Source organism: Catharus ustulatus, chromosome 24 (genome assembly GCF_009819885.2).
Source record: "Catharus ustulatus isolate bCatUst1 chromosome 24, bCatUst1.pri.v2, whole genome shotgun sequence".
NCBI classification, from domain to species: domain Eukaryota; kingdom Metazoa; phylum Chordata; class Aves; order Passeriformes; family Turdidae; genus Catharus; species Catharus ustulatus.
This window is the reverse complement of record NC_046244.1, coordinates 6,203,845-6,225,791: the sequence shown is the minus strand read 5'-3', so window position 1 is coordinate 6,225,791 and position 21,947 is coordinate 6,203,845. Positions and strand designations below refer to the sequence as shown.

General features: G+C 42.7%; 2 protein-coding genes across 4 annotated transcripts; one reads left to right on the top strand and one right to left on the bottom strand.

Moving 5' to 3' along the window:
- Positions 1–608: 608 nt before the first annotated feature.
- Positions 609–11,498, bottom strand: LOC117006867 (solute carrier family 35 member E2A-like). Of its 3 annotated transcripts, none has more exons than XM_033079575.1 (10): positions 11,394–11,498; positions 10,388–10,643; positions 8,052–8,564; positions 7,157–7,292; positions 6,147–6,274; positions 4,811–4,931; positions 4,453–4,506; positions 3,837–3,909; positions 3,179–3,324; positions 609–2,423 (listed from the first exon to the last, which is right to left on the bottom strand). In XM_033079575.1, the coding sequence occupies exons 3-10, from the start codon at positions 8,374–8,376 to the stop codon at positions 2,180–2,182; spliced, it is 1,227 nt and encodes a 408-aa protein (XP_032935466.1). In that variant the 5' UTR covers positions 8,377–8,564; positions 10,388–10,643; positions 11,394–11,498; the 3' UTR covers positions 609–2,179. The 3 variants fall into 3 exon arrangements, with proteins under 3 accessions (XP_032935466.1, XP_032935467.1, XP_032935468.1); XM_033079576.1 differs by lacking the exon at positions 11,394–11,498 and adding an exon at positions 11,343–11,361; XM_033079577.1 differs by lacking the exon at positions 10,388–10,643 and having other exon boundaries at positions 11,394–11,486.
- A 73-nt stretch (positions 11,499–11,571) lies between these two features.
- Positions 11,572–21,845, top strand: LOC117006868. Its single transcript, XM_033079579.1, has 9 exons — positions 11,572–11,665; positions 11,836–11,917; positions 12,657–12,810; positions 14,855–15,000; positions 17,035–17,211; positions 18,060–18,173; positions 19,347–19,433; positions 20,656–20,803; positions 21,150–21,845. The coding sequence occupies exons 1-9, from the start codon at positions 11,655–11,657 to the stop codon at positions 21,179–21,181; spliced, it is 951 nt and encodes a 316-aa protein (XP_032935470.1). The 5' UTR covers positions 11,572–11,654; the 3' UTR covers positions 21,182–21,845.
- Positions 21,846–21,947: the final 102 nt, after the last annotated feature.

Genomic DNA, 21,947 nt, shown 5'->3' with positions numbered 1-21,947 from the left:
AAAGATCCTTAATTACAATCCCTAATTATCCATCCCCCATTGGAAATGACAATATAATGTCATATAACAGGCCATAAAAGGAATAATGACAATTTAGGAACACAGGGAGTGCTGTAACACCTTACCTGCACCTCAGGAATTCACATTTAAGATCTGCTCTGAGTGTACTGAAAAATATAAAATAAATAATCTGCATGGTTCTAGCTCACAGAGCTTGTTCTTATCAAATGAAGTGAAAAACTCTAAAATGTTCCCAAAATATCAATTTTCTGTGCAGCACTGCTTCTGTCACAGCACAAGATGACACCCTCGAGAATTCTTAAAAAAGAGAAAAAAAATTCCTTGTTTACACAAGAGACAAAAAATTATTGGAGAATAAAAAGGTTTTAGGAGTGAGGTTGGTTTGTTTAATCCAAGGAACACAAAGACTGAAAAGAAGGAAAATACAGGAGATGAACACTGAACAAATCCCAGGGTTGTGAGAGAAGAGCTGGGATTTCTGTTCCCTAAATCACAAATATGACACAAACCACAATTATTTCTTTTTAGTTATACTTTGAAAAATCTCCATGTATTTGGCAGAAAACAAACAAAAAACTCCACAGAGCTCCACGCCACAGTCCACAGCTTTTATAAAAGTGACAGAAGTACAAAAGAAAACAAAATACCACAGACATATCACACACACAAGGATGAAAAAAAATTGGCATTTCCCTCCCTCACATCTTTGGGGAAGCCACTCAGATGTGGAAATGTAATTTTACAGCAATTCTAGTGGTAAAATTCCTGTTAACCAGGATTTTTAATCATAAAGATCACTCTACAGCCATGCTCCAACTTCCAAAAGAGTGGCAATTATTAAAATCCACTCATTTTAACTTGTTTTGTTCCCAAAAAAATCCACGTGGATGTTTTTGTAGCTACATGTGCGCTTTTTTTTTGGCCAAAACTAATGCCTGATCTTGAGAATTTGGAAATTTAATCTTTGATCTACCACAAAAACAAATTTCCTTTAAAAAAAAAAAGGAAACTTAAGAGCAGCAGAAATAAAGATTTGCCTCAGTTTATGGTTAATATTCCTCCCATCTGTCACAGATGCCTCTGAGATTTCTTTACATAACCAGAAATTAGATATTTTACACACAGGTCAGACTCATAACCCTGAGTTTCTAAAAGGCAGCCTTTTGTTGCACTCTTAGAAATAATATTAAAAACCCCATTAATTTCTTTCCTCATGCACAATAAAATGAAATTAAAACAACAAAATGGTTTCTTACAGAAATACAGAGATTCTGCTTCCTTTGTCACCACAATTTTCAGTGTTTTTTGTTGTTTTGTTTGTTTTTTTTTTTACCTCCAAGCAGCTACAAGTATTGAATTCAATACTTCATTTACACAGGGGATGTGTGTGAATACTTGCATTTCAGTTTTGTCAGTAAATGATCAGAATCAGGTATTCCCACGTTAAATTTTAGCAGGAAAACCACTCCAAATCTTGGATTTGCAGTCAGCAGTAGGTGCTCACAGCTCATTTCCCACAGTTTGCTTCATCCAAAAAAATCAAAAGTTGTTTGTTGGGAGAGCAGGGTGGGAATTGTAATCCCTTTTAGAATTCTGGAATGTCCTGAGTGGGAGGGGATCCACAAGGATCACACCCAACATCCCATCCTGTGCTGTCCAAATGCTCCTGCAGCTCTGGCAGGTTTTGGGACCCCAAAAAGCCCTCAGGGCTTGAGATGAGGCCACCCCAAAGCAGAGCAGGGTGGGACAATGCCCTCCTTGGACCTCTTCCATCTCTGCACCACACAGAACGATGGAGGACGCAGGAAATGCAGAGTAACAATCAGGAATTTCCACCAGGCACCAATTCCATCCCTCTGCCAGCAGAACTCAGTGCTGGGGCCACATTTTCACATTATTTGGATGGGGAGGGACACAGGGATTGTTTTCCCACAAGACACCAAAGTTCTTCCACCAACACAGGCCTGGATGTGACTTGCAGTCGAGGAAAGACAACAAAGCCCCACATTTACCACGTTGAGGCATCACATCCTCCCCAGCTCCTTCCTGCTTCAAATCCTGGGCAAATCCTGCCAGGAACTCAAAGGAAGCAAAGGAAGCAGCACATCCAGGAGGATTTCCTTGGAGCCACGCTGGGCTGGGAGGATGAAGAGCCCCATTAATCATAGGGCTCCAAATCCTTGGGGATCAGGGGCTCGGTGTCCTCGGTGGGGCCTGGCAGGGGCTGGGGGGCCATGGCCAGGCTGTGCAGGGTCTCCTGCTGGTGCTGCTTGGCTTTGTTGTAGAGCAGGACCCCCACGGTGACCAGGACAGTGCCCACAGCTGACAGGCTGGTGATCTTGTTCCCAAACACGATGATGCTGAGCCAGATGGACAGGGCATGTTTGACTGTGCTGGCAACGCTGCAGGCAACGGCAGGGACGTCAGGGACAGGGGGGACAGTGGGGACAAAGGGGACAGCAGGGATGTCAGGGACAGTGAGGACAGCAGGGATGTCAGGGACACAGGGGACAGTGGGGACAACAGGGATGTCAGGGACAGAGGGGACAGTGGGGACATCAGGGAGAGTGGGGACATCAGAGACAGTGGGGACAGAAGGCACACCAGGAACAGAGGGAACAGTGGACATATCAGAGACAGTGGGGACATCAGGGGACAACAGGGATGTCAGGGACAGTGGGGACAACAGGGACACCAGGGACAGAGGGGATATCAGAGACAGTGGAGACAGTGAGGACAGCAGGGACAGTGGGGACATCAGAGACAGTGGGGACAGAGGGGACACCAGGGACAGAAGGGGACAGCAGGGGATATCAGAGATAGTGGGGACAGTAGGACAGTGGGGACAGCAGGGACAGAGGGGACAGTGAGGACAGAGGGGACAGCAGGGGATATCAGAGACAGTGGGGACATCAGGGACAGTGGGGACAGCAGGGATGTCACGGACAGTGGGGACAGAGGGGACATCACAGAGAGTGGGGACAGCAGCAACACCAGGGACAGAGGGAACAGTGGGGATATCAGAGACAGCAGGGACAGTGGGGATACCAGGGACAGAGGGGACATCAGGGGACAACAGGGATGTCAGGGACAGTAGGGGCAGCAGGGGACATCAGGGAGCGTGGTGACAGCAGTGACACCAGGCCTGAAGTTGTACCTGAAAGTCACAGGAGAAATTTTCCCCATCAGGGCATAGGCTGTGACACTCTGCAGGTGGAACAGCACTCCATCTATCAGCAGCAGAATGACAATATCCTGGTTGTAGCTGAAGCTCCTCCCGCTCTTCCCAATCACAGGCACGTCCTAAATGGCAAAAAAATATATAATTAAAAAAATTTAAGGGTTTAGTTCATGAGAAAATCTAAAAGTGATTTTCCACCCAACTGAATTTTACACTGAAATTTTAGCCCAACAAAATAAGACATTTAGGTCCTGTAATTTTTTCTCAAAAAAAATTTGCTTTCAGGGAGTTGATATTCCTGTACACCACACAAATAGCAACACAAAGTCAACAAATATTCCAGATGTTGTTTGCAAGTCTTTATCTCAAACCTTAAATGCACTGAGACAAAATCATGATTTCAACTCAAAAATCCTGAGATAAACTTTTTGGATTAACTCATGTTTATTAAATAATTTCTTTGACAATTTTCTCTTTTTTACTTCCCCAATCTCTTCCAAACAGTGGGTGAATTTTATTTCAGGCTGATTTTAAAAAATGAGAAGGATAAAAAGCAAAATTTAAGATTAAACTTTGTTGCACATTCTGCTCACAATTAAAAAAAAAATTAATTAAAATAATAAATTCAAATTACCATGAAAAATATCCAAGCTGGAATAAGCATAACCACAGCAGCAGCACTGGTGTAGAACTGAAGCTCTGGGGCTCTACAAAGCAGAAAAAAAAAATTTAAATTAATTAAAACTTCCTTTTTCAAAGCAAAAATAGAAGTTTGCTACCAGGGACTCAAGCTAAAAGGCACAAAAAAAAACAGAAGTAGCTTTTTATCTCATGCTAAAATACAAATATTTTATTAATTTTTTAGCACAAGAATTTGCTCTTGGTTTAAGTTTCAGAGTTAAAAAGTTATTTTTTGCACACCCAACAATGTTAAAGACAGTTCCTGACTGCAGAGTAAGGACTGATTGCTGTGAAAATATTTTTGTTTTATTAATATATTTAATATTCATAGTTATTAAATATTTTATATATATGTATATAACAATTATATGAATATGTGAATATTTATATAAATATTTTAAATTTAAAATATTTATTTCTGGGAGTTGTAACTGATTATGAATCTTGCAGTGGGAGCTCAGGGGAGTTTTCTTCCCCTGAGAAAAGGACAGAAGTGATCAGAATTACACCTAAATCTTTTGTTTCTTTATGCAGCCCTAAAATAAACCTGAAATATTTTCAATACTTACGAAAATCTGTATTTATCTCCACTGAGCAGTTTTTTGGAAAAGACGTTTTGCAAACTAGAAAATAAAAAAATGCAAAAATATTTTTTTTTAATTATAAGAAAATAAAACCACAATTTAGCTGTATTTTAGGATAAGTCAATCAATCCTCAGGTGGGGAAATGTTTTCTACAAGTACAGAAAGGAGTTTAAATAAGAAAATTTTATTAAATCTATCTCAATAATGCTGTTACAAAGTGAATAAATTGTTAAAAATACATTTACAATACCAACATTTCAATGCACTGTACAGAATTAACTATGTGAATCCATTTCCTAATAAAATGCATTTTTATTTTAACTCCCCAGCCCCAGAGCTCACCAGTCCATGATGTTGGTGGACAGGGCTGCAGAGAAGCCCAGGATGTTGAAGCTGATTTCAGTGGCAGTGCACAGAGCCAGCCCTCCCATCACAGGGATCAGGGAGAGGTTCACCAGCAATCCTGCACAGCAAAAGGGCCAAGCTCACTTTAACTGCTGCATTTTTCATGGATCTCACTCTGACTTTGAGACAATTTAAAATTCTGAACAAATAAGGACCACACTGAACTTCAGTTATTTAAAGCCACAAGAATTTCTTGTCAGAAAAATAACAACAGTCCCCTTACATCAAACCCTTTTAATTCTACAAACTCCTTGTGCTCACACTGATTCTTCCAGCTGCATTTATTCTATTTTAGTGGCCATTTTTTGACCATGGCCATTAAAAAAGAGATTACAGTAATTTCATGATTATAAGCTGCACCATTTTGACTAAAATTTTGGTCCAAACCCAAAGTGTGGCTTATAATCAGGTGTGGCTTATATATGGACAGAGAATGAAAAGTTGCTGTTTTAGTTTGGAGGACAGGTGTGTGCTGAGAAAGGCAGGAGCTTCTCTTTGAAATGGAGAATGTAAATCCCCTCCCTCCAAATTATTATAATTTTGAAATCAAGGGGCTCTCAGGCAAAGATCTGGGAATGGGAATAACAGTTGTTTACTAGGGAAATTAAAATAGAAATACAGCACTACAAAGAACAAACCCCAAACCCTGACACAGTCAGAGTACAACCTGACACCCGTCAGGCAGGCAGGGTGTTGGCAGCAGTCCCATCCCATGGTGGCTGCATCCTCCTGCAGTGACAGATGTGGCTCAGTTGGAGCAGTGCTCCTGTACAAGGCGCAGTTTCCCTCCGGAGCTCCAGTGGGGATGTGGAGAAATCCGGTTTCCCTCTGGAGTCCAGTGGAGAAAGGGGCTCCCTTAGTGTCCCAAACCCTCTGTTTTTATCTTGGTAAGAAATGTTGGGCTCTTCCCCCTGGCTGGAGCAACTCCCAATGGGATGCAGTAATTTTATCAGTGCCACAGTGGGACTCAATGGCCATGAGCAGAAAATGACTGGCTGGAGGAAGGATGGGTTGTGAAAAGATAAAGAACACTGCCCTGCCTGGTTTATAAAACATGGCCATGAACAGGAGATATCTCCTTTGGAAATAAAGAACACTGCCCCAGCTGGTTTCAATGGATGCCCATTAGCAGAATATCTCACACGGAGATCAGGATCACTGCCCCACCCTGCACAGATGGTGACAGAACAGACACCTTTGATCACACCCTGTATTGTAATGTGTGGCTTATAATGGTGAAATTACTGTAAATAAATCTCATTTCAGCACTCACCAGTGTATTCCCCCAAAATCATCCGGGACATGATGACAGTGAAAATAGGAGCAGAGCTTTTCACAGTTTCTGCAAATGAAACTGCCACATTCTTCAGGCTCACCAGGCCCAGGACCACTGTTGCAAATCTGCAGCAGAAGTAAACCACAAGAAATTAATTTCAAATTAAAGAATTCATTAGTGCACCAGAGGAAATTAAAATAATGCTTTAAGAGCTACTCTTAGGCACACAGAATAAAAAGAATTGCAGTGATTTCTCCTGCACCTGCAAAGTCAGATTTCTTTCTTTCACCTTTGGCTTAAACATTATTTATTTAAAGCAAATAAAAGCACTCTTGGGCAATTGTGGAATGCCTTTGGCTGCAGAGTGGATTTCCAGAAAACAAATTTATTTTTTAACACACTCCAAGGTTCCAGTGACCAATTTTAAGCCAAAGTTTTCAACAGGCTCAGTTAGAAAAGTGAAAATCTTCTGAGAAACAGTAATTCACCAAGGAAACTTTAGCTGCACTTATCCATCTTTAGTGTAAATTAGATATGCCACACAATTACCACAGTTTAAAGTCTGAAATTAATTGAATTTATCTCTTATTTGATTTTCTTTATCAGTTTTGCAGGGTAGAGGAAACAAAACCAGGCATTCTTCTTCCCTCCTCCACCACAGACCGACACAATCCCAGCACCCAGCAAATATTTACTTTTCAAAAGATAAAATTTAATAGCCCGGATCAGTTTTGAGGCAAAAGGCTGGTAAATATTAATGCACTAAACAAACAGCAGCCTCAAAAGAGAGCAGGAAGAAAGTGAAATGAGAGAGAAGTGAGCTCTGAAAAAATGTAAATGTGATGGGAAGGCCAAAAAATCGACAGCTGGGAGAAGGAACAACAGCAAATCAAAATAAGATTATTTCTTGAGGGGGGAAAAAGGTGAACAAAAAGGCAGAGAGCCATGAAAACACAACTTTGGTTTGGAAAACCACAAATCTTAGCAAGGAAAGCTTTGCCTTGTACCTCATTAATCCAACAAAGAGCATGATCATGATGAAGTTGGGGGGGTAGGAGATGCGGGTTTTGTGCTGGTACAGACAGCACGGCACAAACATCTTGATGCAGCCAATGAAGGTGGTGGAGAGCATCTGAACAGCACCTAAAGGAGGAGCAGAGAGGGGAAATAAAATCACATCAGAAGCTGGAACACAACAAATCAATTTGCATGAGGAAATTCCTTCCTCAAACATCTGTGCAGTTAAGAAATCACTGTGTGTATATTTTATATATTCTCACAAAAGCTCTTTACTTCTGCATCTAAGCAAGGCAGCACAATAAACCAAATGTTTATAAACCTGGTTCAGACATAAACTGCCCCTTAAAAAAAGAAAAAAAAGAACTAAAATGGCCACTGGATAACAGAGATCACCAAAGGCAACTCTTGCACTGCACAGCTCTGGAGAGCATCAACAACTTACTCAAAATTTGACTTCTTGTTAAACCCAGAAAATAAAATAATTACCTTTTTTCCCCCCCTCTTAAAGCTCCTCTAGGAGCAAAATTTATCTTTCATCAAGTGGAGGAAAGAACAGTGTCAGAAACCACTTTAAAGGCCAAAATCCCAAGTTTTCAGCCCCAAGATCCCTCCCCACACCTTCCAAACCAAACATTTTCCACTTCAATTGAACCATTCTCTCCCTCAGCTTTATATGGATGATCTGAGATTATCAATCATAGGATCATGGAGCTGGAATGGAACCACAGGGATCATCCAGCCCAACTTTTATCCCTGCACAGACACCCCAACAACCCCACCCTGTGCCTGGTAGCATTATCCAAAACTTCTGGCAGCTTTTGGAGCTCCTTTTCCAGTAAAATAAATCAATCTCTCCCTGGAATTGAGGAAAAAGCAGCGTACCAAGCATGCTGGGCTCTCCCTCCAGCAAGGACAGAATGTATTTGTTAAGGAACAGAGTGCAAAAGCTGAAGAAAAACCAGAGGGTGAGGTAGATGAGAGCATGGGAATTCCAGATGCCCAGGTCGGACTCGATGACCGTGGTCTCTGTGATTGTGATTTTCAGGACATTCTCCTCTGGCAAACTGTCACTGCGAGCAATCACAAATTTCTCACTCCTGTTAGCAAAGAGGGAGCCCAGCTGGAACAGGGATTTTCCCTTGGGCTTCTCCTCCAGCTGGGGAGGGCTCGGGGTGTCCGGGATCGGGGCGCTCGTCACGGCCGACATGGTGAGAGGAACAAAAAATGAATATTGGTCCTTCACACAAAGCAACACTGACACAGCAACACAAATGTCATGTGCTCAATGCTTCATCTCCCAGGGGCCTGGGAATCTGGGCTTGGTCCCCCAAAGAACATCTTGCAGGAATATGAACTCTGCATGTTTCTTCATGTGGGCTGCTCCATGTTTTCTGCCTAGGAGGGGAAAGAAGGAAAAAAGCATTTGTGACATTTTACATCCCTAATGAAGCACACACAGCACATTTCACCTGCTTCTTTATCTTTATGAAAGACAAAGAGACTTCTGTAATCATTCAGGCTGGATTTTGGACTCCTGATATCTTCATGCCAATATTAAGCAACAAGAACTTATCTTAGGGAAGTTTTTTATTTTAAAATAACACACACACATCTTTGTGTGCTGGTCCACAAAACCATTGTGTTTTTATGTTCTTTTTCCTCTGGAGCACCTCAACACAGCCTTTCCAATTATAAGTAACACCTCTTTCAGATTTTGCAGTGTCTTTGAGCTCAGTTTGTCTTTAAAAACTCCCCAGAAAAATCTTCCCAACCCAGCAAATCCAAGCAGGAACCTCTGCCCATAGTCCTAATTAACTTTTATCAACCTGAGTCAAAGAGATCAATAATCAACGACTGTGGCTCCCAGTAATCACAGAGCTACCCTGGTAAATAAATCCCAGTGAAAAAAATAGGGAAATATATCCAAGAGCTGACCAGAGTGGTTATCAATTTAATTACATGGGAATAATGCAACATTCCTCATTTTGCTATACCCTGCAATTCAATATTAGTAATTAATTCTTAAAGCCTTTTTAACAGACTGGGCAGCAAAAGGCATTAAATGATTTGCAACCAGAGCTTTTTTTCTTTTAGAAATTCCACAAAATGTGGCAAGTTACAGTAGCAGATGAAGGGAACAACAAAACCACCCTGTGATCTTCAGTCCTCTCATAATCAATGACAAGAGAAAAACAAGATTGAAAAAAAGCCCTGATTTTGTGAGCAGTCCTCTCTATTTTCCTTTTTTTTTTTCAAGATTTTCTTTTAAATGCTTTTTAAATGTCCAGTGTGGCATCTCAAATAAATCACAAAGAGGCACTGAGGAGTTCAGTATCTCATGTCAGTCTCAGTATCCTACACAGCAGCTACTTCATTTTCCATTCCTCACATCCCCTAGTCACTACAGCCATGCACTGAAGATTTCCATGCCCTTCTCTCATCCCATTTTTCCAGGGATTCATGCCAGCAGCACACTGGGGTATGGGACACAACCACATGAAACCACCAACCCAGTTTAACACAAAACTTTGATAAAAGATACACGTTCTCCAAGAGAATTTGTGAAGAAAAATGGATTCTCGACTCCTCCTCCTTTTCCAGATCATTAAAAAAAATCTCTCTACATTCAAAATAGTTAATTATCACAGCTTTTAAAATATCTTTTCTGTTTGTCCAACTTAATTAAAAGCAAGACCAATTGAGCACAACCAAAACCCCACTCTCAGCTGCAAGATCAGATTTAATATCACTGATTTCACACAGGGCAGCAAGCAGAACAGCAAATAAGAACAAAACTACTCCCCTAAATTACTGATATCAGATTTGGTAGCACTGATTTCATACAGGGCAGCAAGCAAAACAGCAAATAAGAATAAAATTACTCCCCTAAATTACTGATATCAGATTTGGTAGCACTGATTTCACACTGAGCAAGCAGATCAGCAAGTAAGATCAAAACTACTCCCCTAAATTACTGATATCAGATTTGGTATCACTGATTCCACACTGAGCAAGCAGATCAAATAAGAACAAAACTACTCCCCTAAATTACTGATATCAGATTTAATATCACTGATTTCACACAGAGCAAGCAGAACAGCAAATAAGATCAAAACTACTCCCCTAAATTACTGATATCAGATTTGGTATCACTGATTTCACACAGGGCAGCAAGCAAAAAGCAAATAAGAATAAAATTACTCCCCTAAATTACTGACCTGCTGGCTTAAATCAACTGGAAAGTCGAAAAGGCTGAAAGAGTTCTCCATCTGGAACTAATTCAGTCTTCCTCCCTCAAGGCCAACCAGCAGCTGATGTTTACCAACAGATGAAAACGTGGCAGTGGTTGGCAGTTGTTTCTCTTGGATTACTCACAAAGACTCGATCTTCCAGCTCCAAAGAAGCAGCAGTGTGAGCGCCTCTTACTTTCCTTGTACCTTGTCCAAGCCTTAACTACACTCCCAGTAACAATTACTGTGGAAAAAAAAATCCACAAAGAATTTAGAAAGTCGGCTTGCCACAAACAGACGCGAAAGGTCAATTATGTTGCAAGGGTTTGAGAAGCTGGGGATGACCTGACAGTGAAAAAACAAAAGGTTTTGTGTCCATGACCCTTCATATGTTACGCAAAAAGTCACTCAAAGGCAGCAAATGCACAAAATTCTGCACCCTGAGCACGCCTCACTCATTAACATCGCTTCGTTACTGGCAACGAGAGCATCCAAGACGCTACAAACACCAAAAACACAGCAGCAGAAGCCGCTGAAATGCTGAAAAGCTCAGCGCTTTGCGGCACTGCAGCCGTGTTTGTGCTCACCCACTGCCAGAACCTTCCCATTCCCATTCCCGTGTCCCGGTGCCCGCAGCTCCCGCAGCATCCCCGGAGCCTTCCCCGGGAGCACTGCGGCCCTCCCGACCCAACCCGGGGTTTTTTCCAGCACCGCCATCCATCCCCTGGCCAGGCCCGGCTCGGATCCTGCTCTGCCGCTCCTATCCCTCCATCCCTGGAGCCCTCAGAGCATCCCCAGCTCCGGGACACCGGGCAGAGCTAACACCGGCTCCGGTAACACCGGGCAGCGCCCGCCCATCCCCTGCCCTGCCCGCACCCCCGGGCTGAAGAGCCGGCTCCGAGCACCGCAGAGCCAAGCACCCTTTGTCACCGCCATTTTTTACCAAAACCACGAGGAAACCAAGCAAAGCAGAAAGGGGTTACAGGGCACGCACAGCCGGGCGGAGCCGCGCGGAGCGCTGCGCTGAGGGCCGCCCCTCACAGCGAGCCGGGCGGGATGCCCAGCGCTGCGGGGACCCCCGGGGCGGAGGGGCGGGAGCGCAGCGGCCCCGCCGCCCGGGAGGAGCCCGAGCAGCGCTTCCCGCCCGTACCGGGGAAGTGACGCCAAGCGGGGCGGCCCCGGAAGCACCGCCGGGACCCCTCCGCAGCCATGTAGGGCCCGCGGCCGGGGCGGGACGCGACGCGCGGCCGTCGCCATGGACGGCAGGTACGGGCGGGCCGGGCCGCACCACGCGCGGCGCGGGGGCGCCACCCCGCGTTCCCCCCGCGCCTCGCTGGATGTGCCCGTGCTGGGGATGGGGGGTCGCGGGCGGTTCCCCCCCCCGCCGCCGTGGGGGTGGTACGGCCCCCCTGATGGCCGCGCTCTCTCTCCCTCAGCGGCGCCGCGGCTCCGGCGGGGCCGAGCCTGCCCAACCTCACCCCGCGGCACCGGCAGCTCATCCCCACGCCCTGCGGACCGGTGAGTACATCGCTGATGCTGTGGGCAGCTCGTTGGTGTCCTCCGCCTTTCTCTGCCCCGGGGGGGTGGAAAAACACGGCTCAAATCCGCGTCCCAAGTCAGTGCATCAGGGAGGTCCGCACGCCGTCCAGCTCTGCTTGAAGAGATCTCCATAGACACCCCAAAAATCCCTTTTTTTGGGGGAGAACCTTCCCCAAAATCCAACCTAAACCCAGCCGTTCCTGCTGCTGTCCCTGTCCCAGAGCAGAGATCGGAGCTGTCCCTCAGCCCCTGAGCTCCCCTCAGTCTCCTCCAGCTGAACAAACCAAGGGTTCAATTCCTGCCAGGATGTTTCTCCACTTGACGTATTTTAATAAAAGAAAACAAGGATTTGGTTTTCTGAGAACGCTGACCCTGTCTTTACAGTTTTCTAAAACTAAAAGTGTGGGGAAAATGTTATTTCGTGCAGGTGGGCATTGGCAATTTCCATGTCATGGATTATAAATTATAAATTATAACACCATGGTCTTGTGAGGCACAAAGGCTGTGGGTATAAACCAGGGCAGTCTAGGCTGAGGTTAATTATGAAATTAAGTTAGGCTTCTCCTTTCCTCAGCAGTTTCAATTTTATTGTGGAGTTTCTCTTCCTTTTCCCAAAGCAAACCCTGCTCTCATTTACCCCACTCACCTCAATGCGATTTTTAGGAACAGCAACGAGTTTATTCTGCGTGATGTGTTCAAGAATTTTCTCCCTTTACAGATAAAACCATGTTCAGAGCTCTCATTCCCTGTGAAGATCTACTTCTGTGTCACTATTTTGTCCCTGCTGAGTGTCATAGGGCTGACCATAGAGACACTGGTGCGCCAGACTGAGGAGGATTTCACCATTTCCTTCATTCAGTTGGTTGGAGTTGGTAAGAAACCCAGTTTGGATGGAGTAAATAATGAAAATAATAATAATAATATAATGTAATTAAGCAGTAACTGAAGTTTATCATGTAAGATAAACTGGATGTTCAGCTATAACAGAAAAACTCACCAGCTCAAATTGTAATGTCTGGAAATGTTGATATGCTGGAAATTCAGCTGTCTACAATCCAAGCTTCCTTCCTTGGGTATTTCCAGTCGTATTTTCAGCAGAAACTTCTGGGGTCCATTGGTATGAAACAGAAATTGAGATAAAAATAATGAACTAGAGGATTTCAGGAAATATCACGTGCATATGGCATCTCTGCAAAAAACTTGATGAGCAAAACCAGAACTTCTTTTCAAATTTGTGCAGATTTCTGTGCATTTGGCAGCTGAGTTTGCAAAACAAGGAAATACCATCTTAAGCCTTCCAGGTCTTCCTGAGGTCATGTCCAGAAAATCACATGATTCACTCTGGAATTGGCCAATTATTTTCCATTTTCTCAGTCTCTGTTAAGGGCACTGAAAAAGGAAGTTCATTCACTGAAGGTTTATTTAGAGAGACTGAAGTTATTATTTAATTTGAAAATTTGTACAGTGCTGTCCCCATGTTCCAGCACAGCAAATGTTGATGAGCTGATGTGTGAAATTCAGGAAGCAGAGCTTTGGAAAGGGAAATTTGTTGCTATTTTGGCTGTGGTAAGAATTATCAGTGTTTGCAGCAGCATCCTGTGAAAGAACAAAACCTTTGCCTTATGGAAGTTTTACCAAAAAAGCATAAAATTCACAGTGACAGCTGATTGGGAGTTTGATGTATTTTATAAAAATAAAAATATAATATATATAATATAATATAAATATAATAATAAAACCTCAGAGCTGTCCTGACCCAGTTCATTGCTGGATTATAGTTTGCAGGGTGGGGTGTTTAAAATTTCCACATTTAAATGAGCTGAATCCAGTCCATGTTCAGCTGCACACACAAACCCTGGGCAGTGGGCAGACCTGTGTGAGTAATAAACTGCTTTTACCTGAATTACTCTGGCAAGGTGATTAGATTTCAGTTCTGTAATAAAAATGCTGCTGTTTCATTTCATTCAAACAAACAACTGGACAAATGTTCAGTGTGGTATTGATAGAATGGCCAGTTTGGATAATACACAACTTTTACAACAACTACTTCACAATTTAAAAACCTAACTAATGAAATACACAACTTTTACAACAATTACTTCACAAATAATTTTAAAACCTAACTAATGAAATGCACAACAATTACTTCACAATTTAAAAATCTAACTAATAAAATACACAACTTTTACAACAATTAATTCACAACTAATGAAAAAGTCTAACTAATGAAATGCACAACTTTTACAACAATTACTTCACAATTGATGAGAAATCTAACTAATAAAATACACAACTTTTACGATTACTTCATGATATAAAAATCTAACTAATGAAATACACAATAATTGCTTCACAAATAGTTTAAAAATCTAACTAATGAAATACACAACTTTTACAACAGCTACTTCACAATATAAAAATCTAACTAATGAAATAAATACACAACTTTTACAACAATTACTTCACAACTAATTTAAAAATCTAACTAATGAAATACACAACTTTTACAACAATTTCTTCACAAATAATTTAAAAATCTAATGACATACATAACACTTCACAATTTAAAAATCTAACTAATAAAATACACAACTTTTACAACAATTACTTCACAAATAATCTAAAAATCTAACTAATGAAAGACACAATTTTTACAACAATTACTTTAAAATATAACAACCTAACTAATGAAATAAATACACAACTTTTACAATTCCTTCCCAACCAATGCCAGAACCTAAGCACTGGTTTCATTTCTCGTGTGCTGAGCCCCTTGGCCGCGCTTTCATTCCCTGGTAAGAACAAAGAGTGAGGAGCCTCAGGAGCCTCAGGGCCACTTTGATCCTCGCCCTGTGGCTCCAGAGTGGCACCTGTGGCTCTGCTGGAGGTGGCACTGACTGTCCCTCTCCCCCCCAGTGTTCTGTGTGTATTATGTGAGCAGGGGCATCCTGCAGGAGAACCGCCAGGAGCTGGTTGTGTTCGTGCTGTCCATCCTGCTGCTGATGCTGCGCTCCATCATCAACTTCACCCTGCTCCCCTCTGGGCAGAAAGCTCAGCTCCTGGTCAGTCCCTGCTCTCTGCATTTCTGCCATTGCAATCTGCTTTTCCTGCCCCCACAGCCTGCCTTGCAAATTCCAGCACTGGGAAGGCAAGGTGTCTGTGGGAGCACAGATTAGATTTTATATATATATAGAAATAAATAATATCTAGTAGATATATTTTATCATGTATTTAATATCATTTATATATTTGTATATTTAATATATATTTCTATATCTATATATTTATATATTTATGTATTTAATATATATACTTATATATTTATATATTTAGTTTATAGTTATAATATATATTATATGTCTAAATTTGTATATAAATTAGATATATAATTATTGATACTTATTACTATATATCCTTGTGTTATAAATACTATATACTATTATATTTGCTGTTTAATATACAATTATTATATATTTTATTTTATGTTATTTTATATTATTACATATACTATATATACTGCTATATCTTATATATTCATTTTTATTATTATTTATTTATTATAGTTTATAACCTGTTATTATTTGTTGTTTACAGTTTTATTTCTTCTTATTATTTACATTTTAATTTATTATTATTTATTAGATAATATATATTACTCTGTATTCTATATTATACATCCTATATTCTACATTATATAGTCTATATTCTGTGTTCTACATTCTATGTTATACATTATATATTCTATATACTACATTATATATTCTACATTATATATTCTATATCCTTCATTATATATTATATATTATATATTTATAATATATATTTATAATATATATTATAATTAATGTATTTTTGTTACTGATAACAGATAATCAGGCTGAATTACCCCTACTGAACAACAAAACCTGCACACCCACAACTACAAATCCTCTCTGAGCTGTTCCCTGAGTTTCCTTATGGCAGCACCCAAAAAAGCAGAAATCCCAAAGAATTAACACAGAATGAGTGTGAAATGTTTCCTTCACCAAAAAGAGCAGAAACACCAAAGAATTAGCACAGAATGAGTGTGAAATGTTTCCTTCACCAAAAAGAGCAGAAACACCAAAGAATTAACACAGAATGAGTGAAATGTTTCCTTCACTTCACCTCGGCTGCTTCCCATTTCCCTCTGTGCAATCCTGCCCTGAAGTCACAAAATCCAGCCTGGGCTGCAGCTGGAATCCCCAGTGTGAGGCACAGCCCTGCCCAGTGCTCACAGATGTGTTTGTGGGAGATTTGTGACAACCTGCAAGGTAACAAAAATGCCACCAGATTTTCTTGTTTGCATTTCCTAGCAGTAACATTTATTAAGGGATTTTATTCCAGGCCTTGCTGAGGTTTGGAGTTCAATTCCCACTTGCTGTGCTGCCAGGAAATGCTTTCAGTTTATAACACATTTCTCAGCAAGAAATCCCAATTTCATCCCAAAATGACTTCAGCAGGAGAGGTGGCAGCAAGGAGGGAGATGGAGCAGAGCACTTTGCTAATTCAGTTTATTTATCAATTGCACATTCATTTGTCTGCAGCAGACTGGGCTGGTAGGACCAGTAAGGAACAGGAATCAAAGAAATGCACAGCCATGTCTGTCATCAGTTTAAATATTAAACAACAACTTCAAAGTAAAGCCTGGTAGAAATGTGAGAAGTATGAGAGGGTTTTTTTACTGCTCCAGCTGTAACTTGGATTACTGGAACTCTGCTTCCTATTTTCATATCAGTGTAATTCTGAAGGATGTTTTCCCACTTGATCCACCCTTTAAGCAGCAGAAATGGAGTGTTAATTCCAGCAGAGTGGACACAAACCTGTGTATCTTGGAATTCTGCAAGCCCAGCCCTGAGAGTATCCCAGTCCCAGTGGGGAAGGGTATTTTGGTGAAGCAGGAAGCTCAGAAGCAGTGTCTGGGAAGATTTGACTCTCCTGGGTGTGTTCTCTGCTGGCTGCAGTGCCAGCCTGTCCCTGCTGTGAAGATTTTGATTCTCCTGAGTGTGTTCCCTGCTGTGACAATCCCTGCTGTGACAATCCCTGCTGTGACAATCCCTGCTCTTCTCCTCCCTCAGGCCCGGTTTGTGCTGATCCTGCTGGTGGGTTCCTTCGATGTCATCTGTGCCCTGATCCTCATGCAGAGCCAGTCCATGATGGCATTTCGGGTGGGGGGTGCCCTGGAGAGCCTGCAGTGCCAGTACTTCATGCTCAACCTCTGCTTCTCCATGCTCACTTTTGATCTGCAGGCACAGGTACAGAGCTCTGCCCCCAAATTCCCTTTTTCCTCTTGTTGCTAAGCTGAATTATTCCTTTCCAAGAGCAATCCTCTCTCTCTTTATTATATTGATTTAATAATGGTTGCACCTCCATGTGTTTGTCACAGCTTAGCTAAAATCCATAAAAATGAATCAAAATGTATTTTATCATTGTCCTGAACAAAAGGAAAACTGAAGCTTCTTTTTGGGACATTTATCCCTAAAAAAAAATTGCATCCAGGAGCTCCAACCCCCCTGGATTGAAATAATCCTGGTTATTCCTGGTTATGTTTGAAATGAGCCTGGTTATTCCTGGTTATTATTGAAATAAGCCTGGTTATTATTGGAGTAAGCCTGGTTATTCCTTGTTTGAGGAATAATTCCAAATACCTCTGTCCTTGTTTGAGGAATAATTCCAAATACTCTGTCCTTGTTTGAGGGGTAATTCCAAATACTCTGTCCTTGTTTGAGGAATAATCCCAAATCCCTCTGTCCTTGTTTGAGGAATAATTCCAATTACTCTGTCCTTGTTTGAGGAATAATTCCAAATACTCTGTCCTTGTTTGAGGAATAATTCCAAATACTCTGTCCTTGTTTGAGGAATAATTCCAAATACCTGTTTCCTTGTTTGAGGAATAATCCCAAATACCTCTGTCCTTGTTTGAGGAATAATTCCAAATACTCTGTCCTTGTTTGAGGAATAATTCCAAATCCCTCTGTCCTTGTTTGAGGAATCATTCCAGCTTTTAGACCCGTGCCCAACTTGCTGTTGCAGGGACTTTGTAGCAGATTTTTTTTTCCCTTAGTGTCCAGGAATGATTTTGTGCAATGTTTTCCTCCCCCAGCTGTGCCTGTGCATCCTCCTGATCAGCCTGCACGAGGTCACCCTGCTGCACAACATCATCTCAGCCACGGGAGTGCTCTGGGGCTGCCTCAAGGTCACCGTGGGCATCATTGCAGTGAGTGTCCAGCTCAGGGGACAGCAGGGACACCCAGCCCCACCCCAGGGATTCCCACAGGCTCAGGGAAAAAAACCAGAGCACCACCAGTATTGAAGGTTTTGGTTAAATCTGTGTCTGAGCTGAGCACAGCTGGCGTTGTGACAATGATTTATTTGTCACAATGACTTTGTCACGTGTGTCTGACTGAGGGTCATTGTTTAATCTCAGTGAAATCTGGAGGATCACACAAGATTTCTGCCTCTGTGCCAAGGCTGGGTGACACTGGCAGCACTCCCCCAAATTATTGCAATGTTACAGACACAGTGAGGCCTTAAATCCTTAGGAAACCACACCAAAAAAATCTGGGGTTCTTTATTGGGGCATCTCCTTCAAAGCTCAGGGACACTTTCCAGCTTAACCTAAAGATTTGTGAACTTGGAATGTCATTTTTATATCAGACTGAACCTCCTCTGAAATGTTCAGCCTCTGTTCCAGGAGTGATTGCAGAATCAGGGTGAAAGTACATCAGATAAGTGAGGTTTTTTTATTACCAGGAAGGAGTTGAGGGGTTTTGGGGGTGGATGTTTTTGCTTTAGTCATTCACACAAATTCCTGACAGCTGAAATCCAGCTCCCTGTGTGTTCTGATGGCTTTCCCTGCTAAAATTGTGCTTTTAAAACACATCAGTTTTGGGTTTGGGGGGAATACATCAAATCCCACCCTGACACTGGCACAGTCACTGCTCTCACCCCCAGTGACTCAGCTGCTTTTCCTTCCTTTGCTCAGAGCTGCCCTCCCAGCCCAGGGCTGCTGCAGTCCCTTTCTGCTTTCCCAGGGTGAATTGTGAAATGAAATTCTCCTGGCATTTCAATCCTCTTGCTTCTCCCACATTTCACTCCTCAGGGACTGCACTTCTGTGCAGGAAAAAGAAAGGTGGAGAAAAAGTCACAGGGAGCTTTCAGTCTGTTATTTATGAAAACTGCTGGAGAAAATCTGAGTGTGCCCAGAGAGAAAGATCATCATCACTCATGGCAAAATAGAGGCTGAATTTCCTGCTAAAAACACAGGTGGAGAGCAAAGCTAACACTGAGAACTCAGCTTAACCAGTACTGGAAACGCTATGAAAACCATGCAGCTTTCCTAGAGTATATAGCAATGATTTAAAAAGCTCTATCTCATCTTGTTTTGCAGATTTTGAAAGAGCTGAAAGCTCTGGTGTGGATATTTGTGATTCAGAACGTGCCTGAGGTGGTTTATCTCAGCTACCTGCTCTACACGGTAAGGGAGCAAGGCTGGGCTCTCACCCTCATCCTCCTCAGGGCACAGAGGTGCTGCCTCCCCCCTTCCCTGTGATTTTCTTTTTTGGTCCCTGGGGGTATTTACCAGAACATTTAGCAGTCTCTCAGAAGCTCACATTTATCAGCTGAGAAAGACTTGATGAGTTCCACAAGAATCTTTATTTCATGCCAAGGGTGATCAAGCAGGATTCTCTCAGAACAAAGGGCAGACAGAAATATTTATAGGTTCAAGGAAGATTCAAACTACAACCAATAAAAGTTTATCCAAAGAACAGCATCCAATCTAAGTGAGAAGTTCTAAAGGTGAACTGACCAATTACACAGACTAATTTCTAACCAATTATCTTCCAAATTGTTAGAGAGTGACCAAATTCTTAAGGAATTTGGCTCAACCTTGGTATCTAGAACACCTTATCTATTATAGCAAGTTCCAGGGGCCAGGGGAAGATGGCTTTGGAGGAATTGGATCATCCACAATTCCCTGCAGCTTCTGCTGCATCTGAAGAGAGCAGAGCTCATCCTGAGTCTCCAGGATCAGCTCTTCAGGACAGGGACCAAGTCAGAACTCTTGAACTGATCAGAGGGAGAAGCTCTGGGAGTCCCTGCAAAGAATGATGAGGGAAAGACAAAACTAAATCTTGTTCAAGATACACAACTCCCCAAAAATGCCTTCACAAGAAGCCCCCAGTGGTGCCAGAGCATTTGACCAGGGCTCAGTTTTTTTTGTTTTAAAGAATTTCTCAGGCAGCACCCACATCTGTCCATCCTGCTGTAGCCAAAACAAGGCAGTGCAAGCCCAACAAACTCCAGTTTGGGGCAGGTTTTTGGCTCTGTAACATTGATAAAACCTTTATCAGTGAGCGCCTCCCACAGGATGTGTGAAAGGGGAGGAGGGAGGAGGGCAGGGGCAGCCAAGCTGGGCAGGGCTGGAATGCTAAGAGTGCTTCTCATCCTTTATCAAATGGAGCTTCCATTATTGCTGTTGGAGCTGGCACAGCACAGCAGGACTCCACTCTGGCTGTACATCACAAAATCAGAGAACTGAGGTGGTTTCATAATGACCAGTTGGGTTTTTCTTTTCTTTCTTTTCCCCCAATTACCACCTGGTGACTTCTCAGAAATTCAGAGCTTGGTTGCACGTTGTAGCTTTAAGGCTTTTTGGCAGCAGGTGGTGATGATTTCGTGTCTCTCTTTTCCTGCAGGTGATAAGGGAGTGGGGCAAAGGCAATTCCTACACCCTGGAGGCTGCTTTCATCACTGGCTCCTGCATTTCTGTGGCAATAAAATCTGTTCTGTTCTGGGCTCTGCTTCACGTCTACCGCAACTTCGGGCAGGGGCTGAGGGAGAGAAGTGAGTACCCAAAAATCCACTGGGGAGGGTGGAGCCTGTTCTGTCCCAGGGAAATAACCAGGAAAAGCCTTGGGGATAACCACAGGAAAGGGCAGTTCCCCAGGCAAGCAGTGCTGCAGCCTCAGAGCTGTGTGGAACAGATGTGGCTTTTCCCTGAAGAAAGCTGCTGCCAACCTGAGCTAGAACTGCTGTCCAAAAAATCACAGCAGTGTGAGCAAACCTCTGTCTCCTTGCAATATTTCTGTCCTTGGATAATAGAGAGACAGTAAAGGGAGCTGGGAGCCAACCCAAAGCTGCTCCCTGAGCCCCTGCAGTGCTGCTGACTGAGCTCCTTCTCTCCCCACAGTGTTTTCTTCCTATGGAAGGATCGACTCCTGAGCCTCCCCTGCAGCTCTGAGTGAGTGAAGCCACCCCAGGAGCTCCTGACAAGGATTTGCATTCAGGGTGACAACAAAGAGTCACTTTGCCAGCATGGGGGAGGTTCAGGAAGGTGTCACACATTTCTTGGAGCAGCAGCACAGGTGGGACAGAGCTTAAAAAGCAAAATGTGCTTGGGGAAATTCCAGCTGCTCCTGCTGCCAGGACCAAGCACCTTTCACTCCTCTGGAAGCCCAGGGGGTTCACACCTGCATGAGTGGGGAACGTTGCTCCTTTCACTGCTTTTTGCCTGGATAGACACAAACATCATGAAGGAAATTTTGCACAGCCATGCTCTGTCCCTGAGCCTAGAAGGGGATGGTGCTGCCATCATTTCCCAGCTTGGAGCTGCTGCTGAGCCCTGGTGGGTTGGTGACAGTGGTGTCCCCTTTCTAGGGCTCCTTTTCCTCCTCTGGCTTCAGAATATTTAATTTTTTTTTAACCCCAGCTACACATGAAAACTCCTCCTTGTAACCTCCCCCCTCCCTCAGTGTAACCAAGGTGCCATTCCATACCAGGGGGACTGTTACAATGAAGCCTTTAATATTGTAATTTAAAAGTTTGGTATTTTATTGACTGGAACCTTTAACTACTGGCTATTTTTTAATAAAGGATAAGCACAGTTTGTGTGTGGATGATTATTTCACATGGAACAGCAGAAATGCAATGGGAAATCCCTTAGAAAACTGAATAGGGAAGAGGTTGGGACTGGAATTTGTGGGTGTGG

Coding starts and splice junctions, on each gene's coding strand:
- LOC117006868 (XM_033079579.1), top strand. Junction 18,174..19,346: donor TCACCGTGGGCATCATTGCA/GTGAGTGTCCAG, acceptor CTTGTTTTGCAG/ATTTTGAAAGAGCTGAAAGC. Junction 20,804..21,149: donor GCAGGGGCTGAGGGAGAGAA/GTGAGTACCCAA, acceptor CTCTCCCCACAG/TGTTTTCTTCCTATGGAAGG.
- LOC117006867 (XM_033079575.1), bottom strand. CDS start 8,376: ATGTCGGCCGTGACGAGCGCCCCGATCCCGGACACCCCGAGCCCTCCC. Junction 4,932..6,146: donor GATTTTGGGGGAATACACTG/GTGAGTGCTGAA, acceptor TTTGCTGTGCAG/GATTGCTGGTGAACCTCTCC. Junction 4,507..4,810: donor TCCACCAACATCATGGACTG/GTGAGCTCTGGG, acceptor TTTATTTTCTAG/TTTGCAAAACGTCTTTTCCA.